General features: G+C 43.4%; 1 protein-coding gene across 1 annotated transcript in view; it reads right to left on the bottom strand.

Moving 5' to 3' along the window:
* dars2 (aspartyl-tRNA synthetase 2, mitochondrial) overlaps positions 1 to 26,746 on the bottom strand; it is a 116,490-nt gene that overhangs the window by 7,809 nt on the left and 81,935 nt on the right. The window contains exons 13-14 of the mRNA XM_084327421.1: positions 25,150 to 25,302; positions 19,940 to 20,158 (exon numbers count right to left, since the gene is read on the bottom strand). Coding sequence (XP_084183547.1) covers positions 19,940 to 20,158; positions 25,150 to 25,302 — 372 coding nt within the window. The remainder of the gene's footprint in view (positions 1 to 19,939; positions 20,159 to 25,149; positions 25,303 to 26,746) is intronic.

Here is a 26,746-nt window from a genome sequence, read left to right as displayed (position 1 = left end):
GATTCAGGCGTTTCATCCGCCTCCTCACACTAGTGGGTTAGAGGCGAGCCTTCATCTGTCGTGTCCTGTCCGTGCTTTGGGGGTTTACCTCAGTCGGACTCGGGATCTCAGGGCTGCCGATCAACTTTTTGTTTGGTACGGTGGCCCTCGCGCTGGTAAGGCACTGTCCAAGCAGCGCCTGTCACATTGGTTGTGCAAGGGCATTGCCCTTTGCTACACGTTGGCTGGACAGGCCCCCCCACCTCGTTAGGGGGGGCCTCGGTGGAGGACGTCTGTGCTGCGGCCTCCTGGTCCTCCCCGGGTCCCTTCGTTAAGTTTTACCTCATGGACATGACTGGGGGTTCTGTCTCCCAGGCGGTTCTGAGGTCTGGGACCTCCCCTGCGTCGCCGCCTGTCGGTGGGTTAACAGGGGTGTGTGGGTGTGTGCCACGGGGTGATGTGTCAAACGTGGTCCCGCCTGTACTGTGCATTTTTAGGGGTCTCTGGTTCCCTCTTTTTCGCACTTAGGTGGAGTTGACTGCCTCCCCCTCTTCGTTAGGACGGGCGGGTGGACGGGACTCCCCCCCCCCCCCCCCCCTGGTAGTAGGGCTTGCGGGCCCTCAGGGGGTACACTTGTCGGGCCACGCGTCTGCTCTGCCCCATATCTCATTATGGCTAGAGCGAGACGCGATTGGCCAGTATGATAATATAACAAAAGGTTATCCTATAACCTAGTTATATGAATACTGGCTGAGCATCTCGCTCTTAGCGCCCTGAGGTCCCTTGGTTGGGTTTTCAGTGTTGGAAACTTTTTCTGAGGAAGGGGGAGTGTGACCATGTCCGGCGTCATATAGTAGGACGCGGGGGCGTGGCCTGGTCACGTGCATGAGAGTGCAATTGTTTGTTCATGAGCACAGTAGGTGCTGGAGATAAGAGATATCTCATTATGGCTAGAGCGAGACGCTCAGCCAGTATTCATATAACTAGGTTATAGGATAACCTTTCGTTATGTACATGCATACAAGTAAATAAAATACAAAACAGACAGTAGCAATAATATACAAGGACAACAATAAATAAGGGAGAGAATGAAAGGGAGAGGGGGAAAAAGAGAAAGGGAAAAAGAGAAAGGAAGAGTGAGAACCAGAGGGAGAGAGAGGGAGAGTGAGAACCAGAGGGAGCGAGAGAGAAGAAAGGGGGAGAGGGAGGAAGGTAGGTGAGGGGGCTTAGGGGGAGGAGAGAATAGTCTGAGGGCTATGCGTGCGATTGGGAGGCAGTCAGCAGATGCAACAGTCGGTTAAGATCTGTTGCAGATTTTGTTTAAAAGTAGTGAGCGATGTGAGGGCAGTGAGTTTAAGGGTGTTTTGTAATGTGTTCCAGTCAGATGCAGCAGAAAATCGGAAGGCGTTGCGTCCAGCGTTGCATTGTTGTAGTACAGGAAGCTCAGACAAGCTTTGACTTTGGCCTGCAGGTGTTTTATGTGAGTAGAGAGGGAAAGGGATGGGTCTAGCCAGAGGCCAAGGTATTTATAAGAGGTAACAAACTCCAGCTCTGAGCCATCGGCACAGGTGATTTTAGGGGTGCTAGCAGTGTCATGCTTTCTGTCAAAGAGCATACATTTAGTCTTCTTGGAGTTGAGAAGAAGGTAGAGACTGTGAAAGGACTGTTCAATAGAGGTAAGACTAATTTTGAGAATGAGAGAATGAGAATGCCTAGGTGCAATACCGGCCGCATCACGCTAGACGGCGGTATCGAGCACCCTTTCTAACATTGTATCCTGAGCTGTGGGATGGCCAAAGGTTTCGGGTTACATTTTTCCTTGTCGGGCAAGACGAACGGTTCTGCCGGTTACATTAAAGCCCGTCAAATATGCCCGATCCATATTATTATGCCGTCGAGCAAATTGACATTGGATGTACCAGATGGCGATCAAGAAATTGGAATATTGTTTTTGGAATACTCCCGGTTGCAGGTAAGGACGATTTGACGTCAATGTTAGCTTGATCCTGCAAGGCTTTTGTACCGATCGGGCTGATTAGACCCCCCGCCCCTTCATGCATTTATGATGGAACATAATACCTATAATGTGGATTTGATTCCGGAACAATAGCGGGTTCAGGCAAGAAACGGCAACGTCTACAATGGAATCGACGTATACTGGCATAACTAAGCATTTCATGAATTATTACCCTATTAGCTAGTGAATCTCAATTTCCATTTGTACGTGATTGAACTGAAAGCAAATTAACCTCAAGTGTGAATCGCTGCCACGTCGCCTTCTACCAACTGTTTCACTTCACTTTGTCTGTCGGAAGAAATACTAATACGTAAGTACTTCTGAAATAATCCATGTGGATGTTTTCTTGCACCCGATGAAAGAAAGATGGGAGATGCAGTAGCAAGCTGGCTAAGAAGATACAGGACTGGCATGATTTCAGTTATGAATTTCATTCATTCAAATTCCTAAAATACACACGTAGACGTGGGCTGAACATACCGTTAAGGGCACAGACTCTACTCTGGCACCAAACTCCTAATATTGAAAGAAATTAAGCCTGTTTTTCACCTGATGGGAGAAGGGTATGAGATGTCCACGTTCCTTTAAAAAAGTGTATCGTTAACACTTTCGATGCCAGCCACGCGTTTTGTCATTAGTTCATGCCGACCCTTGAGTGCCCGCCAACGCTATATAGCGTTCGTTTGTCGTATTTTTTTTATTGGCGATTTGAATTCATATTTCATCAATCGAGCCTCAGGTTAGTGTTGCAGAGTCTCTGAGCTCAATTGGGAAGATACCGCCCCCTATCGTCTCTCCCTGTGTAACTGCACCCCATTACTTTAGACTGACGAGGGGGGGGGGGGCAGTTTCCTCATTTTACTTTTCCGTCAAGGCCAACTGAAGAGACCAAGTGATCGCCGGCCCGGAAAACGCGTGGATTATGTATTTACAGTACCCAACACTGTAATCAATAAGCGTGATCGATATGGCGATCAGGAATTGGAATAATCTTTTTGGATAACATCTGACCTGAGGTAAGGAATTTATTTTACCAGTCTTAGTATAATCAGAGCCATTTTCACCTATATATCAGCGTTTGCCCTATGCGTGTGTGTGTGGCTGTGATCGCTGATGAGGAAATGAGATAATCGATTTTTCAGATCACCTCTATAGCGTGCATAAGTACACATATACTATCGATAATCTAGCGTTTATTTGAAAACGATTCATAAATAGGCCAAAAAATTACAACGTGTTTGTGTATGCCAGAATATTCCAGTAAATGCCTTTTATCACGGAATCTTTATATTTTCCTTGAAAACGAAATTATAAAACTATAAAACGGAAATGAAGCGATTAAAAAACTATCCGTTTCGACAATGTTGACTGCAAACAAGTCATTGATAAACGACGGGCAGATTAGACACATAGCCATAATTTAAGATAGAGATTATGCATTCACAACGCTATCATTGAAGTGGGTGGTGGCATTTAACCATGCTTTACCATGTTAATGGCCGGCACTGAAAGTGTTAATGAACTGTACCCGATATTTTTTTAATATAGTCATATTTCCCACCCCTAGCTGTAACCTTCTTAGATCTAATGAACTGGGATAAGGTTATGATTCAAATAAAGTACAGTATACTCTATACAACTTTGTAGCATAGGTTCTTCAACTAAGGAACCCTGAATGACAAAAATATTATTTTTAAAACATGCTACTAAGATAAGTTAGTTCCTTTATGAATCCCCTTGGGGAAATTCAGAGGTCATAGCAGCACAGGGAAGAGGTACAGAATAATATACATGACAATATATGTGAATAAAAATATAAGAATAAAAGGTAAGAATAAAAAAAAAAGTATCTACTAGACAGGTGAGACACACTCTATTGATAATAATAAGAACATGTAAAGGTCCCCCTGGTATATACAGAGTATATCCTAAATCAACTCCATGTACAATTATATATAGCTAAGTCTACTCTGTTGCACGATACACCGATACTAGAAAAGTATTGCGATACCCAGCGGTTCAATACTCGATTTTAATAGTATCGATACTTTTGGAATAATAGCCTGTATGTTCTATGTTCTGAGTGGATGCGTGACCGGAGCAGTGTGTTTGTGAGTGAGTGAGCACGCTTTGCATAGTGTCAGCTGAAGTGTACCAAGACATAGGGAAAATAGTCACACACATCCCTGAATGTTAGATAGCAGTGTTGATCAAAAGGAGCCTTCTGCCAACAAATATATTGTTTAAAAGAATCTCTCTCTCCGATGTGTGTTATACGTTTTACAATTCACTGTCTGTATTTATTTATGCGCCACTTTCTAAGCTACGCTCACCTGAATCATGCATGTGAGGTATTTCTTGAGTATCACAACATTACAAATAATAACGTTATGATGAAAAATCAGCTTCATTAAATGCCTGCCTTTGGTCCAGTATGCTTTCACACATCAAATGAAGCGCACCAGGGTTCACTTACAAGTGAACTGAGACCCATGTTTTCAGGTGGACCAGAGTTCTCTTGTTTAGTCTGCAGTGATCGAATGAGCTTTCACACCACCCCAAACCAACTGGACTATCTGAGGAAACTATCCAGGGTTAGATTAAAGCGGACCAAAGAGCTCAGGTGCGAAAGTGACCTTAGTTTACCCTGGTATAAACAGACTAAGTGGAGTATCAATAAATATTAAATATGTGCATACAAATTAGTCCTGTGCACTGCACAGTGTGCCAGAGTCCATGCAGGCTTCAGTAGATAAGAATCAAACAGTTCTCAGGTTCTTCAGCTACTACTGAACTTCTAATGTATGTGTGTGTATGTGCACGCGCTCATGTATGTGTGTGTGTGTATGTATATAGTGTGTGTGTGTCTGTGAGAGAGTTAGTAAGTAATGAAGAATGAGGGTAAGAGTCTAATCTTCCTTGTATGCTTTTTCAAGTGAGTGTGCACACAGTCGTGTGTGTGCATGTGCGTGTAGCGTGTGTGCATGTATGTGCCTAACCTTATTTGCCTAACCTTATTTGACTCAGTAGGTGCGTGTCTTGACTTCAGTAAATGGAGAGTAGCTTGGTATAGCAACACATCGCCTCTTCGCCAAGACAGAGCTAACCCTGTGGGACAGCTCCGCTAAAACAAACAACCATCTTCCTCTTCCTCCCACACCTTTCTCCACAAGCAGAGTAGGTGTTCATTCCACATTACAATTTATTAGCAGCACTAAGCCAGCAGAAATCCTGCAAACAATTTTGTATGTAATGTTTAACACATTCAGCGCCATGCCAGAGTATAGTTTTGATTTTGATCCTTTAATATTTTTCCTCTGATGCCCGTTCTAAATCATCGTCCGGATCATTCTAGCGGTCCCTGGCTCGTTTGTATACGTTGGAATTGCAATGCCGATCGAATATCACCAGGTGGCGGTATCGCCTACCTTTGAACTTGAATGGCTTGGCGTGGATACACGTTTTCCTTTTTTTTTGGTAAGGGCTCCTCCTCCTGCTTGAACAGAGATTCATCGAAATTCCATTGCTGAAGCGTATTTCCCATCGAAACGTGTATAGACATATACACTGGTAATCGTGATCACTTGGAATTATTCTTTTTGGAATACCTTCTGGCTAAGGTAAGGTATATTCTATGTCTATTTTACCGAACCTGAAACATGTTTTTCTAATGATCAGTTTTGTGTTTTACCGGACGTAAAACATGCTTGACAAACACGATCACGGTTTTGAGTTTTTCAATCTTGTCTCATAAGGTTGACCTCATGTTTGCACATTCTCACGTGACTGAACACTTTGAGCGCCAGCTATTATCCTCATCCTGTAGTCCGTGGGCCAGGCTAAAAGATAGGCATTTTCACTGTGCGTCACGATGTTTGCAGAGCTATATCTATATTATAGCTATGGAGACAATACTATGGCTCATTTGACAGTCACTATCTCTCGTCCAACATGTACATTTTTTTTAACTTTTTTTCATTTATATGTTCGCGTGTTATCCTGTGGTGAATATTGTATAGTTTCAGAGTGATCCGGGCTAATTCCTGAAAGCTGAGTTATGGAGCGCTATGTGAATTTTGCTAAAGTCGTTCGTGTTGCTCGCCTGGACATGTTACTATTTCAAAATCAAAGGTATATAATAGGTATTATGTTTCATCATGAATGCATCAAAGGGGGGGGGGGGGTTTGATGCTCTGATCGTCAGCAGCGGCATACGTTTTGAATACTACATACGTTGATCGTTGCGATTGATGTGAAATCATTGTTGGATCAAAGTAGGATTGATGTCATATAGTCCTTACCTTTACTAGGCGGTATCCCAAAAAGAATATTCCAATTGTCTGATCGCGATTTCCAGTATTGATGTCCCTCGGGTCCCTGACATGAAATGGCACAAAATATGCATCAAGTGTGTTCCAAGTTGCTCGAATGAACTGTTTCACTTGCCCGAATCCAAATTCTCCGCCCGGATCATATAAGATGTAACACCCAGACTTCCGGTTTAGCTCGAGAATGGAGTAGGTCGCTGTGGTAATCAGCTCCTCTCCTGTTATTTTTATTTTGCTATTAAAAGCCTCTTTTTACACCACCAATGCGTTTAAACCTGACGTATATATCAACTGAGATTTTCAACTAACTATATTGACTGAAAGAATAAAGATGCCACCAAAGAATAAAGGACCGGTTGCTAAATCAATTGCAGACGACCTGAATCTGGATCCGGGTTTCGTGCGTAGCAGAGCAGGGGATATCGAGACAAAAAAAGATGAGACTGCCACCTCCACCGCCACCGCCGACGATACAGCATATCTCGCTAAGCTAATAAAAGGGGTCGAGAAGACCTTAACCGATAAGGTTGACGCCTTATCCGATAAGGCTGACGCTATCAAAGAATCTAACGAATCCAAAATCGAAGAGTTAAGGGCAGCGGCGGGTGAACATATCGAACATACTGAAGTAGTGGAAGCCTGCTTGGACGAACACAAGCAGAGATTCGAGGTGATCGACGGAGCCATAGAGTAATTAAACGAGAAGCTAACGGCTAAGATAGAGGAAAACAACAATAAGCTAACGGCTAAGATACGCAAACTCGAGTACCAGTCCCGCAGATTGAATATTTGTATAGTGGGTCTGGATGAGTCAGTGAGCTGTGTACAACCCAATGTCACGTTTGCGGCAGTGTTACTTCAAATTCTGGGACCGGGTATCCTCTCTATGTTACCTGAAGTAGATCAGTGCTACAGAATTGGATCCCAAAATAACAGCAACAACAAACCTAGGGTGGTTATTGCTAGCCTACGTCAAATTGGAATAAAATATATGATTATTCGGGAGACACGGAAGATGAAGGGTATTCTGAAATACAACGGGGAACCAGTTTATTTCCACGAGGATTACAGCCGTGAAGTTGTGATTCTACAAGCCCGTTACAAGTCAGTGATGTCTCTACTTTATGGGAAAGATCTCAAGCCCACACTGCGGTATCCTGCAAAGCTTTCCATCACCGATAAAAAAGGACAGAGGGTCCATCTCTCCTCGCCTGAAGACGCAGAGGACTACATGGAGGACCCACTACGTGGAGGATAGGCTATATACGATCACCTCCGGAGGAACAACAGTCTTCACAGCGGAACATCGAACTGCATATACGTATTTAAAACCTTTTTATTATTTTGCAATAGCTCCACTACTTTTCCATTTTATTTCATCTAGGTGTTTAAACTTAGCAAAGTTCTTTTAAGATTTAAGTAAATGTTCTCTACTCTTTGAGGTTTCTCTAATTTAGTCCAATACCTCTCTTTTATTCTTCGGTGTGTTTTAACTTACACAAGTTCGTATAAGGTAAAAGTGAATATACTATGATATTTGAGGCATATTTTAATTTTAATTTTATTTTCATATCTCCTTTTTATTTAACGGGAGAGTGGCCAAGCCACTGTTGAGATCCTATGGCAATTTGCATAGGAAAGTTAAGGATGCATTGCTCGTTTTGGGCAGACTGGTCGTGTACTTTAAAGGGAGGGAGGGAAATGGGAATAGGGGGAATAGGGGATTATATGTATGTGTTTTCTATGTTTGTTATCATGCTCAAGCGCGGCTCTCAACAGGACCTCAATAGTTGGATATATATCTATTATGAATCGCTACTCCAGACGAATTACACACAGGAATACTGCAACATGTTTAGATTATGGCTAGTTTTAATATATTGATTTGGAATACTGGGGGTCTAAACATGCAACATAAACGCAAAAGCGTGCTTACATTGATGAAAAGCAAACGGGTTGATGTGGCTCTTTTAAGCGAAACGCACCTTTTATTGGCTGACAATGTAGCTGGTGGATAAAATATATCAAAACATAAGCTACTCATCTTTTGGAACTAGATCTCGTGGTGTAGCCATAGTCGTGAAATGAAAGTTGAATATTAAATTGTTGGACGTATGGTCTGATGCAGACGGCCGAGTAACCATTGCTAAAATAGACTACAGTAACAGTAAAATCGCTTTATGCCCCTAATCTTTACGATGCTAACTTCTACGCTACACTCACTAGAGCAATGTTGGATCTCCCTGAGTATTCATTTATAACTGGTGCGGATTTTAATGCCATCTGGGATCCCTTGATTGATAAATCTAATCTCACCACTTCCAATGATCAGAAACAGGCCTCTAATGCATTACAGGCTTGGGCCAAGGATACAGGTGTAAATGATCTGTGGCGATTACTCAACCCAACGGCCCGAGAGTACTCTTTTTTTCTCAGCAAGACACAAGACATTTTCTAGAATAGATTATGTTTTTGCTTCCCGTAGACAATTTGATAGCTTTGACGTGGAATTGGGTCCTGTGACTGTTCGAGAGAGCAGTCGCAATTTTCTGTCCCGCGTCACTCAGCTGTTTTTCTATTTTTTTCTCGGATCCAGAGCATTGCTGGCGTCAACCTGTGACTGCCGCTTCTGTCCGTATCTCTGTTTACCCGTTTAAACTGTATCCCAGCCCTGTTACCCGTTTCCCCCACGTCCATTCCTTGTACTTTATTTGTTATTTTGTTTTCTACCGTCGACGCTGCTTGTCTCCCCGTCCTCTCCTGCACCCGTCCTGACTCTCTACAAACATTTCACGTCCTCACTTTCCCCCCTGCTCTCTGGACCTGCCGACTGTACTCCCACCGTTCCCACCATCACTGGATCTCAAACTGGACTACAAACCCCGCCACTGGAAAACAAACTCCCGGATCTACACATTTTTCTCCCCGACAAAACCTTACCTGTCCTCCGGACCGGTCCTGTGTGTGTCCCTCCATCTGCTCCTGGCTGTCTGCTGTCGGCTAAACCAGCCACCCGCTGCTGGCACTGCCTGCCTGGCCGTGCTATCCTACTACTCCCTTCCCGCGAGGGCGACACCACTCCCTCGCGCTGGTTTGCGGGTTCCCATCTCCTCGGGTGAGTGTCGGCGATACTACACTACTGCCCTCACTCTCCTCTCGGTCTTGGCTGCTGGTATGGCGCGGTCAGGTCGGCCCGCTACGCGGGCTTGGTCTGGAGCCGGCTACTACACGCTGCTCCAAAACAACAACACTCTCTCTCCCAGTATCCAGCTGCAACTCTGGAGTGCTTCCACTGTCCAGCTGCAGCCCCGGAGTGATCCGCTAAACATTCTACTCCAACTCTCCGCCCTCCAGCTACTACCAACTTTTAACCCACTCCTGCTCCTATTCTACACCCAACTCGGACTCCTGCTTCTCCTACTGTTTTCCCCTTGGATTCTCACTCCCCCCCCCTCCCCCCATTTTTCACTGCCCCCCCCCACCCCCCTGCCGCCTCTCATATACTCCTGCTGATCTTCACTCGCTCAACAACAACTACCGCCTCCCCGCTGCCACTGCCACTGCTGCCAGAAACGCTGGCATTCACTGTCGCCGTCGCAACATCCACAGAGGCCCCCGCCTAAATCGAAACCGGACTCTCCACCTCCCTGACGGCTCATACATCCCCTCTTCCTGGACTACCTCTCGCCCCCCTGCCACCCCCACCCGCCGCACCGCTAACCTCGATAACCTTGGCTCCTTCCTCCCTGCTCCCCCATCCATCTCCCTTGCTCTCCTCAACACCCGTTCTCTCTCTAACAAATCACCTCTGATCTATGAACTACTACTGGACAACAACCTTGACCTACTCCTCCTCACTGAAACCTAGCAACAGCCCTCGGACTTCTACTCCCTCAACCAAGCTACCCCCCCCAAATTACAGCTTCATCGCCAAGCCCCGCCTCTCTGGCCGAGGGGGGGGTCTTGCCGTTTTCCACAAACTCTCCCTATCCATCACTGAACTGCACCTAAACCTCCCTCCCATGCTATCCTTTGAATACCTTGCCCTCTCCCTCCCCAACTCTATCACTGCACTACTCCTTTACCGCCCTCCAAAGCCTCATCCCTCTTTTCTAACTGAACTTTCTGATCTCCTGACCATAGCCTCCACCAGGGCCGGACTGGGGAAATAATTCATACCGGGAGATATAGCGCGAAATATAGCCCCAGTCAGGCCACTTTTTAAGCGGGGGGTCTGGGGGTCCCCCACCAGGACATTTTTTGTTACAAAGATATAATTTCCTGCATTCTGGTGAATTTTAGTGCATGTGAATCACAAACTAATGAGCCAACAATTGCTTAGTACAATGTACTGTTATGGACCTCAAATAAAACTGTTGTGGCACTAGCAATGCTACTCTCTCCACATTCAAAAAGAAAAAAGCAAGAGCACAACATATTTTCTATTTACTATTATAATACAGTTAACCACTCTCTCCTGTAAGGGCCTTTCTTTTTCTTTGTTTTATCCCTCTCTCCTCCACCCTTTCTCTTTCTTCCACTGTCCATCTTGACATCAACGTTAATTGACTTTCGCTCTACTGTATCTCTCCCGAGTCCCTCACTACCTGGCTCATTGCCTGGCTGTTATTCTGCATCTGAGTGCCGTCTGCCATTCCATTCGCCGCCTCCGCTGTCAATCAGTTGTATCGCCTGGTCCCGCCTCCACCAATCACAAGCGACAGCACGGCTCCATTGTGTGTGTGTGTGTGATCCGCCGGCCCGTGAGAGAGAGAGTCAGATAGTTCTCCAACTCTGTGGCAGACAGTGAAATCCTGGTTGTTCCCCACCCATCTAGGTTATCTAACTATCGCGCCGCGCCGCCGCCACAACTAGAAACAATCGCCTGGCAAAAAAAAATTAAAAAATAATTTTTTTTTTTTTATAATATTTTTTTTTTTTATCTGTGCAGGCCAGGCCACCGGGAAAACTCCCGGTGCTCCCGATGGCCAGTCCGGGCCTGGCCTCCACTCTCTCCACCCGCATCCTACTTACCGGTGACCTCAACATCCATGTTGACCAACCAAACTCAAACCTCACTCCTGACTTCCTCTCCCTCCTTGACTGTTTTAGCCTCACCCAGCACATCAACTTCCCCACCCACAACAAAGGCCACACACTTGACCTTGTTTGCTCTGCCTCCCTACCCATATCCAATCCTCACCCCATCTTCCTTTTTTCTCAAAAACACTGGAACGTATTGCTGCCTCCCAACTCCACTCCCATCTCCAGTCCAACACCCTCTACGAACCCCTTCAGTCTGGCTTCCATCCCGCTCACAGCACCGAAACTGCACTGGTTAAGGTCATCAACCACCTCCTCATCTCCGCTGACTCCGGTGCCCTCAACATCCTGATCCTACTCGATCTCAGTGCAGCCTTTGACACAGTGTGTCACTCCATCCTCCTCCAAAGGCTGCACCAACTGGGTGTTGAGGGCACAGCACTTGGCTGGTTCTCCTCCTACCTCACTGACAGACACCAATTCATCTCCCTCTCCGGCCACACCTCCTCCCCCTCCCCAGTCACACAGGGGGTCCCCCAAGGCTCAGTCCTTGGCCCCCTGCTCTTCATCTGCTACATTCTCCCCCTTGGTCACATCATCCGTAAATACCACCTCAACTTCCACTGTTACGCCGACGACACCCAAATCTACATCAGTACACAATCCCCCCACAGCCCACCCCTCAGTCACATCGAATGCTGCATCACCGAACTCCAAACTTGGATGACCCACAACTTTCTCAAACTGAACAGTGACAAGACTGAACTTCTCATCATTGGCACCAAAACCACCCTCACCAGATGCGGACCCATCACACTCACCATCAACGACTCCACCATCACCCCCTCCCCCCTAGTCCGCAACCTTGGTGTCCTCCTTGACCCCACCCTCTCATTTGACCCCCACGTCCGCTCCATCGTAAAAATATCCTACTTTCACCTCCGCAACATCGCAAAAATCCGTCACTGCCTCTCCCCCCCCGCTGCTGAATCCCTCATTCACGCCTTCATCTCCTCCCGCCTGGACTACTGCAACTCCCTCCTCACTGGTATCACCTCCCGCTCCCTCCATAAACTGCAAATGGTCCAAAATTCAGCCGCCCGCCTCCTCACTAACACCCGGTCCCGCGAACACATCACTCCTGTCCTCCACTCCCTCCACTGGCTCCCGATCAAACACAGCATTAACTTTAAAACACTACTCCTCACCTTCAAAGCCCTCCACAGCCTGGCCCCCCCCTACCTGACTGATCTCCTTCTCCCCTACCGCCCCACCCGTTCCCTCCGGTCCTCCTCCACTGCCTCCCTCACTGTCCCGACATCCAAGCTTAAAAACTTCGGAGATCGGGCCTTCTCTCGCACTGCACCCCGACTCTGGAACTCCCTCCCCCAGTCCATCAGAGACTCCCCTACACTCTCCACCTTCAAAGCTCGCCTCAAAACCCACCTGTTCTCCCTTGCCTTCAACCCCCCCACCCCTAAACCCCCCCCCTCCCCTCCAACCTGATTGATATCTGTCTCCAGTCCTTTTTTTTTTTTTTTTTTTTGTGCTATCAGGCTGTCTCCCCTGTTCCCCCCATGGTCTCATGTTCCTTTTGTTTTTGTTTCTTTGTTGTTTTTGTTTTTGTTTCTTTGCTTTCGTTTCTTTGTTTGTACCCCTGCTCCCGACTACTGTCAGCGACTTCGGGTTATTGAGAAGCGCTATATAAATTAAATGAATTATTATTATTATTACTATCAGATCACAGCTATTTACTCCTAAAGGGCTCATTTAGTAGAATGACATCCCGAGCCCCAAGATGGCGTTTTAACTCGACACTGTTGAAAAACAATGAATTCAATTTACAATTCAACATTAAACTAAATGAATTCCTGCAGATTAATGCGGGTTCGGTACAAGATCCCAGAATGTTATGGAGATCGGTAAAGGGTTTTATTAAGGAAAACACTACTGTCTTTGCCTCCAACCTCCGCAAGAAACGTCAATCCAAATTGGTAGAACTGGAAACGCTTCACTCGTCGTTGTTCTCCTCTTTACAACGCATGTCATGTCGATTGGAGTCTCAAATTAAAGTGTTAAAAAAAGAGATTAACTCCATTTTAAGACAACAATCTGAATTTCAAATACGCAGTACAAGACAACATTATTACTTTCATGGCTCTAAACCGAGTCACCTACTAGCTATGAAGATACGATCCAATGCACAATTTGCTGATATACCCGCTATTAAGGACCAAGGGACTTGTTACAGACCCCAATAAAATCAACAAGACTTTTAGTGTGTTTCACTCTAACCTGTACAAGTCAGAAGTGGTATTCGATCATAATAAACTGGATACATTTCTTGATCATATTAACCTACCTAAACCTTCAGAGGAAGACGCTAAACAGTTAGATGCACCTATTACACTAGAGGAACTTAGGGGGGCTATATCTGAATTGCAAAGTGGTAAGGCCCCTGGATGGGATGGTATCCCACCAGAACTGTACCTCTCATGTTGGGATGTAATTGGACCCCTATTACTTGACATGATTTTATACTCAATCAAAGAGGGGAACTTCTCCAGGGACGTTAATATGACACTCATATCTGTCCTCCTTAAAAAAGACAAAGACCCCACCGAATGTGGTAGTTATAGACCCTTAAGCCTCCTCGGAACCGATATTAAGCTGTACGCTAAGGTACTAGCCATCAGACTTCAAAAGCATATGACATCTTTAGTTCATCCTGATCAGACAGGTTTCATAAGAGGCCACCTGATCACGGATAATATTAGACGGTTACTGCATGTGATAGACGCCAGCAAGGAGGCTGTACCTCCTGTAGCTGTATTATCCTTGGATGTGATGAAGGCCTTTGATAGGCTGGAATGGTCTTATTTATGGGCAGTAGTTGGAAGGATGGGGTTAGGAGATGGATTAATTAATATGATCAAAGTACTATACACAGATCCGTCTGCCATGATTATAACAGGGAAATTCACCTCCCCAAACTTCTCTGTGTCCAGACAGGGTTGTCCTCTTAGTCCCGGACTGTTTGCTCTATCTCTAGAACCTTTGGCACAGCATATAAGACAATCCCAATCCATAGAGCCGATTTCAATTAAGGGCACACAGCATCATATCAGTTTATATGCGGACGATGTAATAATGTTCATGTAAAACCCTACCACCTCACTACCTCATCTTCTCAAGGTAATAGATGATTTTGGCAATCTATCGGGATTTAAGATAAACTGGCCAAAATCGGCTTTCCTTCCACTTAATGTGACTGCGAAGGCTACCTCACTCCCAGTAAATATACCAATGGTAGAATACTTTAGATGTCTTGGAGTTGAAATATTCCCCACTATATGCCAAACGGTGAAGTATAATTATACCGGATACCTAGATAGGATCACAAACGACTTCGGCAGGTGGTCAAAATTAAAAAACTCAGTGCAGGCCCGAGCATCAATAGTTAAGATGGATGTTTTACCTAGAATCAACTTTTTCAGCTCGATGTTGCCGTTACCCCCCCCCCTGTTGGTTACTGGCAAAAATTACACTCCGCCGCATATACATTTATTTGGAACAACAAACCTCCACGAATAAAAAGATCCACTGCACAGAGAAATAAAGCCAACGGGGGTTTAGCATTTCCAGACTTCAGCTACTATTTTAAAGCGTTCTCTTTAAGACCACTGATCACCTGGTTTGATTCTCAAGCATCTGTATCCTGGAGACCATTAGAGGAGAACATAGTGGCACCACATAGACTGCAGGATATAGTATACACCAACTTATCAATTAAGCAATGCAACTTGAAATTTGGCCCTCTTATTACACATGTGATCCGGATATGGCGTGACACACAGAAAAAATGTACTAACCAACATAAATGGCATAGTCATTCTCCCCTATTTAATAACAATTCACTCCTTATTGCACAACAACCTATCAGATTTACCAAATGGGAAAAGAAGGGCATACATACATTGGGGGATGTCTTCAACGACCAGGGTTTTTGCAGCTATAAAGATATATCTAACAAATTTAACCTCACCAACTCCACTTATTATTTCTATCTACAATTAAGAGCAGCTTTAAGGGCTCATGGAGTCCCATTAAAGGTGCCACTTGAGCACCACAGATATCACAAATTATTTTATGAAAAGGAGACATCGAGAGGCTTCGTCTCTGACTTTTATCGTCACTTACTTACGTCCTCATATGATGTCCTTCCTCTAGACTTAATCTGGAGGAAGGATATACCAAACTTGGAAGTAGATTTTGATTGGGATGAAGTTTGGGCAAACGTACGGCTGTCATCACGCAACCCGGATCATCAACAGATTAATCTTAATTTTATTCATAGGACTTACTTAACTCCTAGACGTTTGCACCTAATGGGGCTCAAACAAGACCCTCGATGCTCCTTATGTTTAAACAGTGATTTGGGTACATTTATGCATATGTATTGGGAATGCCCTCCTGTTAAGATATTCTGGGAAGAAGTAACCACGCAATTATCAGAATTTTTATTTCTGACCATACCTGTACTGCCTTCTGTATTGTTGTTGAATGATGTTTCTCAGTTAGCAGCCTCTATACAGGTAAAGAGACTAATTTTGTCCGGTCTTACGGCTGCTAAAAAGCTGATAGCATCACGCTGGATTCAACCGGATAAAATGTGCCGGAAGGTATGGGTTCTTACCTCGATGTGATTTATCTAGAGATATCTACCGCACAAATTTTAGGTGTTAATGAAGCCAGCATAGCAACCTGGTTAGATGTGGTGGAGAGGATAAAGGATAGCATATGAATTTGTAATTCCTGGTGTTAAACGGAATAATGGATGGATTGTCCAAAAGGGGGTCCTGAGGGGGGGGGGGGGGGGGGAAGCAAGCAAGAGCATATGTATTGTATTGTATTTATTATGTATATATCTTTTAATCTACATTTATTTTTATTTAAGTACTGGACTGTCATTATTGGTATTATTATGTCGGTCATAGTCCTGTGATTTATTGTGGATTTCTACTGTTAATGTATTGTGTGTCTAGTTTTATGTTAAAAAAGGGAAAATAAAAAACATTTGTTAAAAAAAAAATATATGTAACACCCAGTGTGAAATAAGGTTTCAAAGGGTGAGCGATACTGCCACCTAGCAGGATTCGGCCGGCATTGCACTCGCGAGGTCTCCAATGGTAACACAGAGGTCCGTGAAAGTGTATAGGATATTAAAATCGTATTGCTCGGTATTGCTGTTGAATGATGTTTTTGAGTTTGCAGTGAATCCACAGCTAAAGAGATTGGTTTTATCGGGTATCACAGTAGCCAAAAAGCTGATCGCATCACGCTGGTTTCAACCGGAAAAAATGTGCCGTAAAGTTTGGTTTCTTACATATCTCGATGTAATTTACCATGAAATATCTACAGCAAGAATTCTGGGTCTCAATGAATCCAAAATGTCAATGTGGTTAGAAGTGGTGGAGAGAATAAAAGCTAGCTTATAATGGTAGTGTCTGGTTAGGTGCGAGGGATAGTGGAGGTACTTCTCAAGGTGGGGTCCGGGAGGGGGGGTTTCGAGCTGAGCATATGTATGTAGGTTTTTTTTTTAGATAACAGGTATTATGGGTATATCTTATATAAAACAACTAACCAAAATGTGATCTCATTGGATGTGCCCTGACAATTAATGCTTGTATATCTTATCGTGTGTTGTCATGTTTGTTTATATGTTTGTTTTAAAAAAGAATAAAAAAATAAATACAAAAAAAAAAAAAGGATATTAAAATCGTAAAAAAGAAAAAACAATCTAAAAACGTAATATTATGTTTTTGGCACTCCGCGGTTGGCGAGCAAACGCGTAATATTACGTGATTGGCGCTGAAAGTGGTTGTTCTGTGTTTTTTCTCATACAGGTTACGTGATGGAGAAGTGTGGCTGCAGCAAAAAAGATGTTCTGAAGATATAAGGCAAAGCTAAGTGATGATGAAAAAACCTTAAAAGGTCCAAAACAATGTAAATTTGTAGAAATGTAATACAATAGTGTAGTGACACATTCCATTTCCTACACATAGAGAAGGCAGTAGTAATGCAATAATCAGTCATTCAGGGATTGTGAAGGCATAGTGCAGTGAATGTGGAATGGGCTAAAGGATGAACTAAAATATTGTGAAAACATAAATCAATTCAAATCTAGACTAAAAGAAAATCTATTTTTGATATGTACAGAAGGGAAGAAGAGCTTTAATTGCATATTAATAAAAAAAAGACATGATACTGTATTGTACGTTATATCATATTACATTATATAATCCTATTATAATTAATTTGTATATTATATTAAAATATATTTACACTATATACTATTATATTATGGTACTATTATATTATATTGTATAGATCATGTACTATATATCTCATATCCACTATTATGCATACTATTATATACTGCAGGTATACTATACTGTAATGTGTACTGTAATGTGTACTACAGTATAGTAAATAAAATAAATAATTAAAATTAAAAAAGAAACGTAAGTCTTCATGGGTAGGGCCCGACAAGCCTAGTGCTTCTCCCTAGCCCTTTTCGGACAATTGGACAATGCTGCAATAGCAGCTGGTAAAACGTTGGCGATTTATGGAATGACCATTGTTATGTGTCCAAAACCCGAAATAAAAAATAACTGAGCTGAACTGAAATGTGAAGGCATCGTATAGTAATTCAACAATAAATGTGAAGGAATGAGTAGTTTCATGTATAGTCATTTCCAGTGAGACAGAAGTAATAATCATGCAGTGATTATGTAGTAATCATCAGTAGGCATAGGCCCAACAACTCGCAACTACTAAACTACATAAATCATTACCAGTTTGTTACACTTCTCAATAGCAATCAAGTAGTGGAACCAGTAGGTATTGTATATTGTAGATATCGTATAGTAGTGATGAGTAGTGATTCAATAGTTTTTGTTTTTTACGAGGGGTTAGCAGCACAAGGTAATGTCACTGCCAGAACAGGCACTCGCCCCCTCTCGTCGCAGGACAGGGCAGTAGTCTACTATACAAATAAAGTGTATAGTAGTCTACTATGCATTCAGTAAGACACAGCTGCCACACACTAATGCACATTCACTCGCCACAGTCAATGAAATATATCGTTTTATTTTTTTTTACCAGCCAATTGAAATGTATTCATTTATTTATTTATTAACGGAATCCCTAGTCTTGCACAACCAAATGCGGCTCAGCGTTCATGACAATCACCCGGTATCTGCGACGGAGTACTATGAATAAACGGTTATGTAATTATGTATTAAATCATGTCAAAGACCCTGTCAGATGGAGGTCACTGGGATATATACAGTACACACACACACCGGGTCTGTGGCCTCATGCATGCATTTTTGTGGGTCCTTGATGTGACACAGTGAGGGAAGCCAAACGAGACTGCCAGTGGAGAGGCCCCACAGCCAGGCTGCTCATCAACAGGACGCTCCACATCAGCAGCTTCGATGTGAACCAGAAGCCACGAGCGGCGCTGAACTTACACCTTTTTGGTTGTCTTGCGAACTAGAGGGTTACAGATTTTAATTATTTAAAAAAATGTACCCAGGGACAGTGCACATTAAACAACATCTTCAGTTTCCACATCAATGTAAAGGTGTCAGAGTTAGCTAATGAGCTAGTTTTCATCTGTAGTCCCTGCCTAAAACATGCATGTCTTTATGGTGTGGGAGGAAACCCACGCGAACACGGGGAGAACATGCACACTCCACACAGAAAGGCCCCCTGCTGGGGTTCGAACCCAGGCCCTTCTTGCTGTGAGGCAGCAGTGCTGACCACTGAGCCACCGTGCCGCCCACAGATGACAGCGGGAAGCAGGGCGACCAGAACCAGTGCTGCATCCCCTGCAAAACTCTTTTGATAAAAGACATAAAAAGTGCTGCGAATCATACAAAGGTATGGATTTTTACCATGCTGTCATTCATGATATACTGTCTGCATATTGTAAAAATATGCACACTGTATATTTGTATACAAGTTTTGTATACGTTAATCAAAACTCTTGCAACAGTGTTGAAAGAGGTAAAAAGGAAAATATACTATTTTGAATGAAACAAGCATCATGAACGTTTTTATTTAAATATGTCATAATTTGTACTGAAAAACGAAATACCGTCATATACAGTTACCGTACTTTTCGCACTATAAGCCGCAGGTGTTTTAATGTTTAATTACATATGTAATTAGCATTGGGACACAATACTGTCGGACAAATAACAAGAATTAACTCATTTACAAGTCGTATTAAGTTTAGCAAATAAGGGAACAGATAAATAACATTTAAATGCAGTCAAAAAAGCAATATTTAGATTTTTACATTTTCAGGTTTGGTCACGTCGAGTCACATATAAGCCGCACCGTTATATAAGCCGCAGGGTCGAAAAATGGGGGGAAAAGCCGCGGCTTATAGTCCGAAAAGTACGGTAGTCAAAACTTGTGTAACTTGGCCACATAACCCATCCCTAATTACGGTCTAGTTTCAGGGTTAGGGACGTCCTTGTCCTAGAATAGCACTAACCTTGTGGGGTTCTGTATACAGTAAGCCGGCATCCTCAGGGACAGGTGCGGTAAACGGATGATGTGCTGACTCCAGCTCTCCTGGCTCTCCCTCTTTAGGCAGGAACAGCGGGAAATCCAGCACCCACAGGAAGTGGAAGGCAGAGGGGTCCCGGACCGGAGCGCCGTGTGATTCCAGGAGCTCTGCGCACTGGAGACGGAGCTTACCGAGCAATGGACGCTGAGGAGAAGGGTTGGGTCGTTTGGAGAGATATGGGGGATGGGTAGTGGGTGAGATGGGGGGGGGGGGGGGAGCATGAAGAAAAAGGAAAGATGGAGGATGAAAGGGAGGAGCAGGGAAATAAGGTAAGAGGGAGTTGAAGGAGAAGGAGGGGAAAAGTTGGGGAGATGGATGGAGGGAAGAGATTGAAGGAGGGAATATAGAGAGGAAGAGAAGAATAAGGAGAAAGCCAAATAGAGATTTGGAGGGCATCGAGGGGAGGATGGAGGGAGGGGAATTGAAGAGAGAAACAGGTTACTGACCATATTCACACAGCAGCCATTTTGCCCTTATGTCATGCTCAGGTTGGGATTCCTTTCCACACTGTTCCCAGTGGGACATTTCTGATTCTTAACAAATTAAATAATAATGATAATAATACTACTACTTTTCACTTCCAGTGATTCCAAATGAATGGTCCAAGTCTAAACTGTAATGGGTCAGATCGGAACTCTGCATTGGCTGAACATTTAGGACGCAGAATCGGGTTTGGCAGTGAAAAGATGGTATTGTTGCTAGTGGTCGACTGATATGAGTTTTTCAATGGCCAATGGCAATACCGAGAGCAGGACGCCCATGATGGGACACAATCAATTTCTAATTCTAATCAATTGACACTTGCAGGGTTGAGAACATGGAGAGAGCTGACAGTTTAGTTAATTGACCATGTAAATGCAATTAGTGTCCGATGCTAATCATTTCAAAATGCCAGAAATCTGCTCAATGAATCACTAATTGCTGCACCCCTATCCAGTCTAACACAACAACGTAGGTCCCTAGGTCTGACTTACATATGTACAATCACTGCTACCACCAGCACCATGCCCATACCTCCCCTCCCCCATGCTGCTATGATGTCCGAATTTCCCCACGGGAAAGTCTTACTATAACTTGCAGTGATCTACTCCCCACACAGTCTGACTTATAATTATGTTTCACAGGGAGCTGGAGATTTTTACTTCTACTTGGGACAAGTAGCGGATGGGACAAATGTGGCAGGTCTCCAAGTTCTTACCTGGTCACCAACATTGCCTTCTTCCATCTTTGTAATATCGCCCTATTTTAACTCTGGCTGATGCTGAAACCCTAATTCATTGTTTCATCACGTCTAGACTACTGTATCCGTGCAAAATGCGGCTGCACGGATACTAACTAAAACTAGAAAATTTTATCACATCACACCAGTTTTGTCCTTCCTACACTGGCTTCCTATTCAAGCCAGATCTGACTTTAAAGTGCTACTCCTCACTTACACAATTTTAAATGGGCTCGCACCGCACCGCTCTATCTATCCAATCTCATCTCACGATACTCGCCCACTCGTGCTCTGCGCTCACAAAATGCGGGGCTTCTATCGATTCCTTCCTAGGGTTAAAAAGAGCCTTTGTCTACTGCGCGCTCCCTACCCGTGGAATAAATTACCGGCCGTCGTCAGGGGCGCCTGCTCTGTAGAAACTTTTAAATCCTTGCTTAAGCCTCATCTTTTCTCTCTCTCCTTCAACCTACCCTGATCTCACCTGGTCGGGGACCAGGTGTCTAGTTTAGTTAGGATGTCCGTTATCTGCTCCCATGTCTGCCTTTCTGCAGACAGGGGGGAATTGTTTTAACTAGTGCTGTCAGGCGATTAAAATAATTAATCTAATTAATTACAGGATTTGTAATAAATTAATCGAATTTATCGCATTTCAATTGCATAACCATTTTAGGCCTGATATTTTATATTCTATAATCATATTTCAAATTGCATGTGTCCGGATGGCAGAATTCAGTACTGTATCTACAAAACCTTCTGTTTAATCATCTTCCCTTTATTCATTTGCTTAGATTTTTCAGGTGTGGTCAATTTTAGCATAGCGTTATTCACAGCCACAAAAAAAAATAAAAATAAAATTTGAATTGATATTCTCATTTGGTTCATTACAATTTACTCAAGCCTAGTAACAGACACAGTATTTCTGACACTGGGAATACATTCCCTGAGATCCATAGAGTCAGATACCAAGAACATGCAAATGGACCATTTAAAAAAAAAAAGTCTGTAAATGTTTATTCTACGTTTTAATGGAATTAATGAGATTAAAACAAATATATATATTTTTTGTAATTAATTTCGAGTTAATTTTCATAACGTGATAATTTGCTGTGTAATTCATTACCGTAATCTAATTAACGCGATAAACTGACAGCCCTAGTTTTAACCCCTGTCTCTGAGTGAATTTATCGATAGACATTCCAGTGACCTTCTACCTCATACTGGACATGAGCACCACCGGTCCCATGGAACAGCTTCATAATAATAATAATACATTTAATTTGTATTGCACTTTTGTTCGCTGGGATCCCAAAGTGCTACAGGGTTAAAACATAGTTAAACAAATAAAATAATGGCGGCTGGGTGGCGCAGCGGACATTGCACTCGTCACCAACGCAAGAGACACCGGTCTCGAATCCGGCTGTCAGCGTTGCCTCCGGCTTGGGCCGGCCGTCATACTAACTCAATTGGCAGAGTCAGCGGGGGGGGAGTCGATGGGTGGTAGTCTGGTCGTTGTATACAGCGACTCATACAGGTCGGTCAGGGCGCCTGCACAGCAAAAACAGGGAATGGCGGGGGCAGTGTGAGCCTCCCACTCGTTACACCTCGCCAATGAGAGTCCGCACTGGCAGGTGAAAAGAAGTGACTGGCTGCCTCCACATGTATCGGAGGGGACATGTGATGGGCTTCTATCCTCCCTACGACCGGCCAGTGGGGGGCACATGCGAGCAACGATCAGGACAGGGGAGGGAGAATTGGCACGAGAGGAAAATTGGGATGGGAGGAAAATCACAGAAAAAAGGAGAAAAAGTAGGGCAAAAGAAAAAAAATTGTTATTAGTAAAACAAATAAAATACAGAATAAAAATAAGATAAAAATAGAACATTAAAAAAAAGAAAAGGAAAAAGAAAAGGCTAACAGTCAAAGGCCTTTTTAAACAGATTTTTAAACAGTTTTCAGGCCTGCTTTAAAAGAGTCCAGGCTCTGTGGTGCCCTCAGCTGGATGGGGAGGCTGTTCCACAGGGGTGGTGCAGCCATGCAGAAGGCTCGGTCACCCATGGTGCAGAGCCGGGTATTGGGGACCCGAAGGAGCAGGCTACCTGCAGATATCAGATCATATCGCCTTCTGTCTGGCCTGCAGCGTTGAACCTCTGCCTTGACCTATTCTGAGTGGTTTCTCCTGCCCCCCCGGGGCATATGGCCCTGAGCCATTGTCTTGTATCTCATCCTGTTTACATACACTTGCAGTAGTTCTTAGCTCTGTCCTTTACTTAATTTCACAATTCTCTTATATACTTTGATTCTATTGTCACCTTGTACACAGTAAATTTCGCTGAGTAAATTTTACTCACTTGGGCTCAAATGGACTCAGTTTGAATAAAATGTACTCTGCGAAATTTACTGTGTATGCATATATATGCCCACTACATGAATTTATTGCTCCAACTCCGCCCACTATAAACATGGGAACTCTATAACACCTGCCCCCATCTCTCCGAGTGGTTGTCTTGTAGTGATGACCAAGGTGGTGGATGTCTCGGGGTGATGGCCAAGATTGCAGTGACTGTTCTACCCCCACATTGGTTATGTGCACCATTGAGGTCATGGATCAACTTCATACCGTCTTCTGTCCGATCTACAACGTCTACTCTAAACCATGCCTGTTCCAGTTCATTGCTGGGTTAAGTACTTCTATTCTATTCACATATATCTGCTTACTACATGTATCTATTATATTCACATAATGCTTACTACATGTATCTATTGCTATGTCCGGCCATCACAAACACGCAAACTGTCCCCGTCTCCCTGTGAGTTTATGTCTCGTGGTGATGACCGGAGTGGTGGACGTCCTGTGGTGATGACCAGGAGGATGAAATCCTCTCTACGCCGCCCCCATACCTCAAATGGATCCATCATCAGCTCTATTTTCAATCTTTCAAAATGTTCTTATGTACCCCAGTTGCTATTGCATGTACTTATTTGTGTTTCATTACACGTATATGTACATGCTTACCAACTGTTTCGCCTGTTTTATAGCAACACTACTATCACCGACATCTAAGAAGGGAGATCCCCCCCTTTCTCCCCTCCACATTGCCTGTGGTGCTTTTTTCCTATTGCTAGGTTTTTTGTGAGTTTTTCCTTACCTTCACGTGGTGTATGTCTGGGAGTGTTGCATTCATTTATTTATTTTACATTTGATTTTGGAATTCATGGTGTTTTTGTTTTGTTCTTGATTTATTGTGATGTTTCTTCTTCACTTGTTTAAAGAAGACGTGTCCGTGACAGTGTCCAGTGTTGTCGGGCCTTACAAATACATTTGATTTGATTTAGTCCTTACGTCTCACCCAAATACCCTTTGTGTTGCATGTGGGTGAAAAGGCCAAACACTAGCATACACACAAGACAACCGAGTAAACAGTTGCATAGATTCTCCCCCGGCAACCCAATTACATGCACCCATTCTGCTGCACCAGAGCAGTGATTGATTGATTGAACATTTTATTAACAGATTGCAGAATGGGTACAATACAGTACAGCTCAATACACACAATTGTTAAGGGGATGCAGACCAGATAAAGACTTTCGTCTTGTTTACATCAGGGTCCCCCATTTTCAATTCATCATAACATATTACATACATGACAAACAGATAGACAGTACTGCTACATCTATACATTTATGACATACCAGATTTACAAATACAGTACTGATTGTGATACAAAAAGAGTCTAAAAATGAGTATATACATTTGACGAGGAAACTGTACATTGGAGGAGGTTGGGTAGGTGGGGTGAAGGGGGGGGGGTTGGGTAGGTGGGGTGGGGTGCTAGAAAATAAAGTTGAATATGTACTAATAAAGTAAAGTAAATTACACAACATGGCAAGAAGGTTTTGGCTACAAAAGGCTACTCACGACAGTGTCCAGTGTGCTGGCTGATATCAACAGCAGGTCTCCTGGGCTGCATAATGTTTTCTTCATTATCTGGTCTTTGGCTGAGACTGACAGTAGCTTACTGAGAGGAGACTTCAATGACCCGTCTGTTTTCACCTGCATCAGGCTCAACTCCTGTTAGGGAGAGAACACACACAAAGCAACATAACATACAGTCAGGGCTCTACGCAAATCCCCCCCTCCCCCAATGTGCTTCTAAATGAAAAAAATGTAAGAGCACACAAAGACATTTAGGAGCACAGTGAAACATTTTTGTATCAATGCTAGGATGACCATATCTTCAAACCCAAACACCGGGACACTTGAAATCCTCTCTCTCTCTCTCATGTAGGGCTAGGGGAGCTGTCATTTGCGCATGATTGATCAGCCTTTGCTTTACTCAGCTGCAGACACAGATTCAGCTATCATTGTGTTTGCATAACATAATGTTCTAATTCACCCATATATGTTAAATAGAAATATGTCAATTGTGTCGTGGGTTTTCAATGCAAAAACCAAAAACACTTACCAATGGAGGGCTCGACATTAACTTAGTAACGTGAGTACCATCTCTTTTTTGCTCAAAATAAAAATGGGCTTAATTTTTTGCAATGTCTGCACATATAACTTATAGCCTATTGTACCAAGGGGAAAAAAGAGGTTGGTTGTAATCTTTACTCGGACACTGATTTTTCCGGTTCTCACACATCTATTGTTAGGGGCAAATGAGAGTGATAATTGGTGCACTGTAGAGCCCTGACAGTGTCTGTTTCAATGATACAGAGCAGATAATTGAACAATACCCTGCTAACAGCTTCTAGTGAGGCCAGATACTAAACAATACCCTGCTAACAGCTTCTAGTGAGACCAGATACTAAACAATACCCCGTTAACAGCTTCTAGTGAGGCCAGATACTAAACAATACCCTGCTAACAGCTTCTAGTGAGACCAGATACTAAACAATACCCTGCTAACAGCTTCTAGTGAGACCAGATACTAAACAATACCCTGCTAACAGCTTCTAGTGAGGCCAGATACTAAACAATACCCTGCTAACAGCTTCTAGTGAGACCAGATACTAAACAATACCCTGCTAACAGCTTCTAGTGAGGCCAGATACTAAACAATACCCTGCTAACAGCTTCTAGTGAGGCCAGATACTAAACAATACCCTGCTAACAGCTTCTAGTGAGGCCAGATACTAAACAATACCCTGCTAACAGCTTCTAGTGAGGCCAGATACTAAACAATACCCTGCTAACAGCTTCTAGTGAGGCCAGATACTAAACAATACCCTGCTAACAGCTTCTAGTGAGACCAGATACTAAACAATACCCTGCTAACAGCTTCTAGTGAGGCCAGATACTAGGGGTGGGGAAAAAATCGATACGTAGTAGTATCGCGATATTTTGCGTGCCGATACTGTATCGATACAGGAACGCCAAGTATCAATATTTAATTATTCATAAAACGTTTTTTTTTTATTTTATATAATTTGTCTTTTTTTGTATAAGGAAGTTGCATTGTTCATTTCAATACCTGTAATAGCACAGTAGTCCACACACACACACACACACA

This window comes from Notolepis coatsorum, assembly GCF_963971535.1.
Source record: "Notolepis coatsorum genome assembly, chromosome: 13".
NCBI lineage: Eukaryota > Metazoa > Chordata > Actinopteri > Aulopiformes > Paralepididae > Notolepis > Notolepis coatsorum.
Note: the sequence above shows the minus strand (reverse complement) of the source record. Positions and strands in the feature narration are given on the sequence as shown.